Genomic DNA, 10,438 nt, shown 5'->3' on the forward strand with positions numbered 1-10,438 from the left:
TCATAACAAATACATTTTCAAGTACACTGGAATACAATTGCTTTTTTTGTGGATTGCTGTACAACTCAGTTTTACTCTCCATTGCGCCTTACTGAATGTTCATCTAATCCAGGGGTCTTCAAACTTTCTGAACAAAGGGCCAGTTTACTGTGGCCGGTGGGAGAAGAAAATGTCCTGGTCTCAGTGGGAGGAATAGTGCCCCATAATTGGCATTAAGGGGAGTAATAGTGTGCCATCGTTGGTGTAGGTGGGAGGAATAATGCTCCATCATTGGTGTCAGTGGGAGTAATAGTGCCCCACCACTGGTGTCAGTGAGAGGAACAGTGCCCAATTGTTGTTATCAATAGGAGGAATAGTGTGCTATTGTTGGTGTCAATAGCAAGAACTATGCCCCACCGTTGATGACAGTATAATAATGCCTCAAGGGCCAGATAAAATAAAAACAATGGCCAAATCCAGTCGCTGGTCCACTGTTTGGAGACCGCTGATATAGTCTATCTAGATATAGTAGGGAGATAGGCAATGGTCTTTGGCCTGTAGGTCATCTCTGACATCTCCTACCATCCTTGTTTGACCATCCTTGGAGGACAAAGCATTACGCCAGGATGTACCTGATAGGTAAGTATACTACTTACTCATTTAATTATGTCAAAGTAAATGACCAGGGACTGGAATTCTCTTCCTCAATCATTTACATAGGAACCCCCCATTATTTTTTAAAGGCTAAGGCCGCGTACACACGATCGGTCAAAACCGATGAAAACGGACTGAAGGACCTATTCATCGGTCCAAACCGATCGTGTGTGGGCCCCATCGGTCAGTTAACCTTCGGTCAAAAAAAATAGAGCTTGCTTTAAAATTTAATCAATTGACGCCTAACCGATAGGTCAAAACCGATCGTTAGTACACACGACCATCGGTTAACAAAACACGCATGCTCAGAATCAAGTCGACGCATGCTTGGAAGCATTGAAGTTCGTTTTTTTTCAGCACGTCATGTTTTACGTCACCGTGTTCTGACACGATCGTTTTTTTAACCGATGGTGTGTAGGCACATCAGACCATCAGTCAGCTTTATCGGTTAACCGATGACGACGGCCCTTCGGACCGTTCACATCGGATGGACTGATCGTGTGTACGCGGCCTTAGAGTGAGGAGCCCATGAGCCCATATGTAAGGACATACATCCAACTTTTTATTTTTTGTACAGAGGACATCTGACATTTTTTGTCCACTACTGTCTGTTCACCAACAACATGCTCACCCAACATCGTTGATGATGTTCACGTAATCTGCTTCTGAAGTGCGTGGGACAAAACGGATGCAGGTCAGCGTAGCAAACTCCAATATAGCTCTTGATATGGTAGCTTTTTCATCCACGGCTGGTATAAAAATAAGAATATGCATTTTTAATAAGGTTAAATGTGAAATGTTGGGTTTACATATTCTTTAAAGCGGGGGTTCACCCTGTTAAAAAAAAAAGAATTTTTTTTTTTTATTAGACCATTACATTCGGCATCGTAGCGCGAGCTACGGTATGCCGGTCTTACATTTTTTATCCCCGTACTCACTGTGCTATCGATGATTGAAGAATCCGGGGAATGGGCGTTCCTATGGTGAGAGAAGGTGATTGACGGCCGGCCCTGGCACGTCACGCTTCTCCGGAAATAGCCGAAATAGGCTTGGCTATTCACGGCGCTTGCGCATAGCCTGTGCGCAGGCGCCGTGAATAGCCGAGACCTACTCCGACTGTCTTCGGGGAGCGTGACGTGCCAGAGCCGGCCGTCAATCATCCTCCCTCTCCATAGGCACGCCCATTCCCCGCGGGAGTCGGATTCTTCAATCATCGATGGCACAGTGAGTACAGGGTTTAAAAATTTAAGACCGGCATACCGTAGCTCGCGCTACGATGCCGAATGTAATGGTCTAATGACGTGAAGGAGGGTGAACTACCGCTTTAAGTGATTTTTAAAGGGCTACATAGATAGACTATGGAGTGTATTTGTGCATTTGTGAAGCTCCACACAAAAGGCAAACTAGTTCACCGATTTTTTTTTTTTATTTATTCTTATTTATATTTATATATTATATACCGTATATACTCGAGTATAAGTCGAGTCACTCACTGAATTGAGGATCCACTGTGTATGGAACGTTAACAAGACCGTTGGCAGATTTAGACCAAAAACAGTTCTTAGAGGGACATTCCATAGCGCTGCGTCCTTCCTTTGTTTTAATATCGCTGTGATGCAGGAGTTTTCCGATTCCTGGACACAAAAAAACAATCATGTTGGAGAGGTTTATGTTCACATAATGCACATCAGTCTAAATTCTACATTTGAACCTCAAGAATAAAAGGATCCTAGATAGACAATATGTCCCATCACACAAAACATACGTTAGAGTAGAACTATAGGCAAAACTTTTTTTCTCATTTTGGATAGTGTAAGGGAGGGTTAGAACCCCTGTCAGTTTATTTTTTGCCATCTCAACCTTCTCCATCAGTCTCCTCACCTGTCACTAACTTACTAACTGACATATCTGTCTGGATGTCACACCATTTCCTCAAACTCAACTTGTCCAAAACCAAGCTCATAATATTTCCTCCCCCAAGTGCCTCGTCCCCTGACTTCTCTGTCAAGAGCAATGGCACAACCATCCACCCATCCCCACATGCCAGGGTGCTAAGTGTTATCCTGGACCCCGAACTCTCATTTCGGTTCCACATCCAATCACTTTCCAAGGCTTGCCGCCTCAAGCTCTGCAACATCTCCAAACTATGGGCCGGATTCAGGTAGGGGCGCGCATTGTTACGGCGGCGCAGCGTATCGTATTTATGCTATGCTGCCGTAAGTCAGAGAGGCAAGTGCTGTATTCACAAAGCACTTGCCTCCTAAGTTACGGCGGCGTAGCTTAAATGGGGCCGGCGTAAGTGCGCGTAATTCAAATGAGGATGAGGGGGCGTGTTTTATGTTAATTATTGGTGACCCGACGTGATTGACGTTTTTCCCGAAAGGCGCATGCGCTGTCCGTGGAATTTCCCAGTGTGCATTGCTCCAAAGTACGCCGCAAGGACGTCATTGGTTTCGACCTGAACGTAAATTACGGCCAGCCCCATTCACGGACGAGTTACGCAAACGACGTAAAATTTTCAAATTTCGATGCGGGAACGACGGCCATACTTAACATTGACTACGCCACCTAGGGGGCAGGTTTATCTTTAAGCGGCGTATCTCTTACGGAAACGGCGTATCTTTACTGCGACGGGCAAGCGTACGTTCGTGAATCGGCGTATCTAGTCATTTACATATTCTACGCCGAAATCAATGGGAAAATTGCACCCTAAGATACGATGGCGCAGGCCGTCGTATCTTAGCTAAGTTTAAGTGTATCTCAGTTTGAGCATACACTTAAACTTACGACGGGCTTAGATTCCGAGTTACGTCGGCGTATCTACTGATACGCCGGCGTAGCTCTTTGTGAATCCGGCCCTATGTCTCTTCCTAACCAATGAAACCACAAAGCTCCTGATTCACTCCTTGGTCATCTCTCACCTCGACTACTGCAACTCCCTCCTCATTGGCTTACCCTTAAATAGACTATCTCTCCCTTCAGTCCATCATGAATGCTGCTGCCAGGCTCATCCACCTTACAAACCGCTCAGTGTCTGCTACCCCCCTCTGCCAATCCCTCCATTGGCTGCCACTCACCCAACAAATTTAATTTAAAATACTAACAATAAGTTACAAAGCCATCCAAAACTCGGCCCCCAGCTACATCACTAACCTGGTCTCAAAATACCAACCCAATCGTCCTCTTCGTTCCTCCCAAGACCTCCTGCTCTCTAACTACCTCATCACCTCCTCCCATATTTGCCCCCAAGACTTCTCTCGAGCCTCTCCAAACCTCTGGAATACCCTACCCCAATCTGTCAGACTATCCCCAAATCCATCTACTTTAATGCACGTACACATGATCGGAAATTCCGACAAGAAAAACTTGGATTTTTTTCCGTCGGAATGTTGGCTCAAACTTGTGTTGCATACACACGGTCACACCAAATTCCGACCGTACAACACTACGAGCCGAGAAAAATGAAGTTCAATGATTCTGAGCATGCATCGAATTGATTCAGGGCATGCATGTTTTTTTGTACGGCAGATTTGCGCGTCAGAATTGCATACAGACGATCGGAATTTCCTACAAGAACTTTTCTTGTCGGAAAATTTGAGAACCAGCTCTCAAATTTTTCTTGACGGAAATTCCTACAGAAAAAGTCAAATGGCCAGAATTTTCGACCAAAAGATCACATACAACTTTTCTTGTCTGAATTTCCGATCGTGTGTCTACGCACATTAGGCGATCCCTGAAAACTTTTCACTTCAGAGAAGCCTATCCTGCCTCCACGTAACAACTGTCATCAGCTCATCCCCCACAGTTACTACCCTTTCGTATAACTTGGCCCTCTCTCCTAGAGTGTAAGCTCTAACGAGCAGGGCCCTTTGATTCTTCCTGTATTAAATTGGTTTGCAATTGTAATGTCTGCCCGAATGTTGTAAAGCGATGAGCAAACTGTTGGCGCTACTGTTTATAAAAATAAAATAAAAATAATTTAACATATATTTAATTCTAGAAGCCCAAAACCCATTGTTCAGTAATTACCTTTGTTCATCCTTTCTATGGTGCTCATAACATCTTCAGATTGAAGTTCTGATGTTGGTTGTGGAGCTGGATGGCAGAAAAGCAAGACAAGAACAATAAATAATATAATATTATTGGGTTCCATCATTTAAAATGTATCTGTCACTTTGCCCGTTCTCTACAACCCCCAACCCACCCACTGATACCATCTTCTTGCTCCCCATTGGATATGTCGATATTCTCAGAATTATTCAATCATTCCAGGTAGGGGGAGCATAGGACCTGCTTCACTATTTCCTAGGACGTAGCGCTCCTGGATTAGGTGGCTAATGGCCAAGTTTGAATACTCTCATGTGGGGTAGGAGAGAACATCGTTAGGTCCATGGTAGCTCTAAAATAGACCAACGTGAAGCTTACACTATGATTATTTTTAAAGATGGAGCATCTCGTTTGGGGCTCTAATCAGGAAGCCTATTGCTCTAATAGGCACTTCCAAAACAACCCCACCGCTGTAATTCAGATGGCCGGCGCTCAACAAGGGACCGGACACCTGAATAGTGGGCGGCAGCGGCGACAATAGATAGATTCGTGCAATGCATTAATATATCTATTGGAGATTGGCGGTTGCAGGTGAGAGGGGGCGGTGCTCCTGCGCCCACTATGGACGCACCGCCACTGGTATTACCTTTCTTTATTCTTTTACACCATATAAGTTCCCACCCCAGTGCCATGGAATCTCCCTCCTCCTCCTCCTGCATTTTCCATATCATTCAATAAGTAAGAACCTTGAACAGGAAAGTGAGATGCTCTCATCAGAACAAGATAAATTATTTAAAAAAAAATGTTTTCTTTCAAAACCCAAATACCTTTTTTTAGTTGTTACCTTTGTTTATCGTCTCAATGGCTCGCAATACATCTTCAGAAGGAGGTTTTGCTGCTGGTTGTGGAGCTGGATTGCAAGAAATTATATAATATACCAGTGAATAATATTATAATATTATTTGGTTTCATAGTTTTTAATAAATTTGTAAGTTTGCCCATTCTCTACCCCCCCAACCCACCAAATGATACCATCTCTATGCTCTCCTGTGACTGTTTTCATCTCTTGGAACCCTTGGAAAGAATTAGTCAATTCCAACTATGGGAGTTCATGTGACCTGCTTCTCTTGCTCCCAGGATGAAGTGCTTGGGGCCTAGGGGGCCAATGGCTAAGCCCAAACAATCCTACACGGGGGAGGGGAGAAGAGTATTAACAACGTGTAAGCTCTGATAAAGCACAACATGGAGCCTACATATTGTACATAACAGTGAGGCCCCGTACACACGGCCGGACAAAACCGATGAGAATGGACCGAGATTCAGTTTCATCGGTCCAAACCAACCGTGTGTATAGCCCATCGGTCTGTTGTCCTTCGGTCCAAAATTTTAAAACATGCTTTAAAATCGAACCGATGGCCCGCTGCCCGATCGGTCCAAACCGATGGTTAGTACAGAAAGCATTGGTTCAAAACCCGCGCATGCTCAGAATCAAGTCGACGCATGCTTGGAAGCATTGAACTTCATTTTATTCAGCACGTCGTGTGTTTGACGTCCCAGCGTTCTGACCCGATCGTTTTTTGGAACGATGGCGTGTACGCACATCAATCCATCAGGCCACTTCAGCGGTGAACCGATGGAAATTGCCCGTCGGACCATTCTCATCGGTTTGGAACGACCGTGTGTACGCGGCCTGACAGTTACTTTTTCCAAAGAATTTAAGAACATTTTTGGAAGTCTTTTTTAGTCTGCTACAATTCACTAACACAGACTTTCTTAAACTTTTAACATAGAGGAACCCTTGAAATAACTTTAAAATTAAGGACCTTCTAAATAAATAATAATTATTATATTTACATACCATGGTACATTAACACAACCAGAAAGTTGAGATATTAGAATAAAAAAAAAGTAAGGAATGTGGCATACTTAGTGTATATGTTCTTACATTGGTCATCATTGGGACAGCCAGTAAGAAAAAAAACCATAATACTGGTCATTGGGAGGGTCAGTGACAGAAGAGTGCCATTACACTGGTTGTCATTGGGAAAGTAAGCAGGAGAAAGGCACCATTACACTGCTGGTCACTGGGAGAGTCAGTGAGAGAAGAGCCTTCCGCTGGTGGTCATTGGAACAGTCCGCGAGAGAAGAGCCCCATTACACTGATGGTCACTGGGAGAGTCAGTGAGAGAAAAGCCCCATTACGCTGGTGGTCATTGGAACAGTCAGTGAGAGAAGAGCCCCATTATACTGATGGTCACTGGGAGAGTCAGCGAGAGAAATGCCCCATTACGCTGGTGGTCATTGGAACAGTTAGTGAGGGAAGAGTCCCATTACACTGATGGTCACTGGGAGAGTCAGTGAGAGAAAAGCCCCATTACGCTGGTGGACATTGGGAGGGTCAGTGAAGAAGGACCCCATTGCACTGACCATCATTGGAACAGTCAGCAGGAAAAAAAAAGCACCATTACGATGGGGGTCATTGGAAAAGTCAGTGAGAGAAGAGACCCATTACACTGGTTATTATTGGGAAAGTCTGTGAAAGAAGGGCCCTTATACACTGGTGGCCATTGGGAGAGTCAATGAGACAAGAGTTGATTACTTTGAGGGTCTTAAGCGAGAGTCAGTGGAAAAGGGGCCCATTACACTGGTGCTTTGTGGTGGTGTCAGTGAAAAAAGAGCCCAATTACACTGGTGGTCAATGGACGAGTCAGTGAGAGAAGAGCCCCGTTACACTGGTCATCATTGGGAGAGTCAGCCAGAGAAAAGCACCATTACACTGGTGGTCATTGGGAGAGTCAGTGAGAGAAGAGCCCCATTAAACTGGTTGTCAATGGGAGAGACAGCAGGAGAAAAGCACAATTACACTGGTGGTCATTGGGAGAGTAAGTGGAGAAGGGCCCCATTACAGTAGTGGTCATTGGGAGAGACAGTGGAGAAAGGCCCCATTACAGTAGTGGTCATTGGGAGAGACAGTGGATAAAGGCCCCATTACACTGGTGGTCGTTGGGAGAGTCATCGAGAGAAAAGTTGATTACCTTGGGGGTCTTAGGGAGAGAAAGTAGAGAAGGAGCCCCATTACACTGGTGGTCAATGGATGAGTCAATGGTGCCTTGTTTGAGAGTCAGTGAAAAAAGAGCCCCATTACACTTGTGGTCAATGTATAAGACAGTGAGAGAAGAGCCCCATTACACTGGTTATCATTGGGAGAGTCAGTGGGAGAAAAGCACCAATACAATGGTGGTCATTGGGAGAGAGAGTGGAGAGAGGCCCCATTGGTAGGTAGAATGCCCCCTTACAGATAGCCATCAATGGTACCTTATCTGAGAGACAGGTATTGCTCAGTGTTTAAGGAACCCCTGACAACCTCTGGAGGATCCTTGGGGTTCCATAGAACCCTGGCTGAGAAAGGCTTCACTATCAATTTTCAACAATTTACTAAGAAATTCTAATTTTGTTAATTTTCTTACCTTGGAACTGAACCTGTAGGAGTCCAGGCCCCTGAAAGAAAAGTTAGCAATTTCGAAATTAGGAACAGGTCTTTTGATAAAGGCAATCTATAGTATTTTTTTTTTTCAGAGCGTTCACATTTTTAAGCTGAAATCCTGGCACAAAAACATTCAAATATATTCCACTGTACAACTAAGACCTTTTTTAATGCAAATTATTAGACATTGTAGGAGTATTTGTTTGCTGCCTGGCTAGGTAAGAGTGCTGGAAAATATATATTTTTTGTCCATTCTATGTGCACCAAGCTCTAAAATCTAGTCTTAAATTGGGATGGTTGCCATTTTTGTTTAGCTTGCTGGATGTGGTGTGGGTACACATTAGATGCCCTCAACTGCCATTGTGGTTTGAGTCATTAATGAGGAATGGGCTCCCTCCAAGCTTACCTGCCCTTAAAGGGGTTGTAGAGACAGAAGACTTTAGTATCACTTAAAAGCAAGCTATATCTCTTGAGTTTGTCTCTTTAGCTAGCCCATACTGCTTTAGGAAACCTTTGGCATGTTTTAAAGCATGACAAAGAATTCTTGTGTATTTATTTAGAGCTAGAAAATTTAAAATTTTATACAGTGAGAATTTCTGGCAGCGTTTTTACAGCGGTCTGTATCATTGACCATTGTCTCCTTCTTTTAAGGGCATCACAGGGACAGAAATTAAGAGAAAATGCCCCTAATTGGCTCATAGACAGAATTAAAAACTGTGGGCCAGATCCACAGAGCAAGTACGCCGGCGTATCTACTGATACGCCGGCATACTTTCAAATTTCCCGCGTCGTATCTTTAGTTTGAAACCTTAAACCAAGATACGACGGCATTTGGGTAAGATCCAACAGGCGTACGGCTTCGTACGCCTTCGGATCTTAGATGCAATACTTCGGCGCCCGCTGGGTGGAGTTTGCGTCGTTTTCCGCGTCGGTTATGCAATTTAGCGATTTACGACGATCCACAAACGTACGCGCGGCCGTTGCATTTTCTAACGTCGCCTGTAGTCGGCTTTTTCCGGCGTACAGTTAAAGCTGGTATTTTGCGGCGGGAACGACGGCCATACTTAACATGGCAAGTCTATCTATATAGACTTGCCATGTTAAGTATGGCCGTCGTTCCCGCATCGAAATTTGAATTTTTTTTTGCGTAAGTCGTCCGTGAATAGGGATGGACGTAACTCACGTCCAAGTTCAAAAAATGACGTCGTTGCGACGTCATTTCGCGCAAAGCACGGCAGGAAATTTCTGGACGACGCATGCGCAGTTCATTCGGCGCGGGGACGCGCTTCATTTAAATGAAACCCGCCCCCTGATCGCCGATTTGAATTCCGCCGCCAGAAATACACTATGCCGCCGTAACTTACGGCGCGAAATCGTTGAGGATTCGAAATTCCGCCAGGTAAGGTACGGCGGCGTAGCGTATCTCTGATACGCTGCGCTGATCCAATTCTCTCTGGATCTGGCCCTGTAACTCTACACCCCGTTCTTCCTCACAATAGAAACAACATTTTTAAAAATGTATACGATTACATTAAAAGCATTAAAATAAAACTCAAACCCTATAGTGTCCCTATAGGTAAATGAAGCAGATAATACTTACCTCTATCGGGGCGCTGTTTACATAAACATTGATACAAAGAAGTAGCGATATCAGCAAATTCCTCTCCATTCTCCTTTCTGGATTGCTTTCCTCTCAGTTCTGATGCTGATGTTCCTGTGTCCCACACCTACCCCTTATATACTACGTGACGGGCGGATAAACGTCACACTCCCATCCCTGGAACTAACGCTCTTCTCAACACATCTAAGCTAATTACACATTACCAAAGACATCTACATGTATGAACCTTTGGGCCGTCTAATGAAAATGTAGTTGATGGCACTATATCAATACCTGCAATAAATAAAAAATAAATAAATAAGAGGGTCCCACTCATAAGAGCTTACAATCTAATAGGGTGGGGTAAAGTGTTCAACCCCTTGTTTTGCAATATAAACTAGATATGTGCAATTTGTTTTGTTCCAAATTTGTTTGTTTTTTTATGAATTTCGCAAATGTGTTAATTCAAAAATATAAGTAAACGAAAACTAATGTGATACATTTTTCTGAATATTCGTTAATTCGAATATTCGTAATTTTGTAAAATCGGAAATTAAAACATTTTTAAATTTGAAATTTGAAAAATCCGAAAGCCTGAAAATTTGAAAATCTGAAATGTATTATTTCAGATTTTCAGGCTTTCGAATTGTTCAAATTTAAAATTTCCAAATGTT

General features: G+C 43.7%; 1 protein-coding gene across 1 annotated transcript in view; it reads right to left on the minus strand.

Moving 5' to 3' along the window:
* Window positions 1–9,833, minus strand: part of LOC120917428 (embryonic protein UVS.2-like) — a 28,468-nt gene extending 18,635 nt beyond the window's left edge. Inside the window, exons 1-6 of the mRNA XM_040328709.1 lie at window positions 9,765–9,833; window positions 8,148–8,178; window positions 5,525–5,590; window positions 4,663–4,728; window positions 2,127–2,267; window positions 1,265–1,382 (exon numbers count right to left, since the gene is read on the minus strand). Coding sequence (XP_040184643.1) covers window positions 1,265–1,382; window positions 2,127–2,267; window positions 4,663–4,728; window positions 5,525–5,590; window positions 8,148–8,178; window positions 9,765–9,833 — 491 coding nt within the window. The remainder of the gene's footprint in view (window positions 1–1,264; window positions 1,383–2,126; window positions 2,268–4,662; window positions 4,729–5,524; window positions 5,591–8,147; window positions 8,179–9,764) is intronic.
* Between the last annotated feature and the right edge of the window lie 605 nt (window positions 9,834–10,438).

Source organism: Rana temporaria, chromosome 11 (genome assembly GCF_905171775.1).
Source record: "Rana temporaria chromosome 11, aRanTem1.1, whole genome shotgun sequence".
NCBI classification, from domain to species: domain Eukaryota; kingdom Metazoa; phylum Chordata; class Amphibia; order Anura; family Ranidae; genus Rana; species Rana temporaria.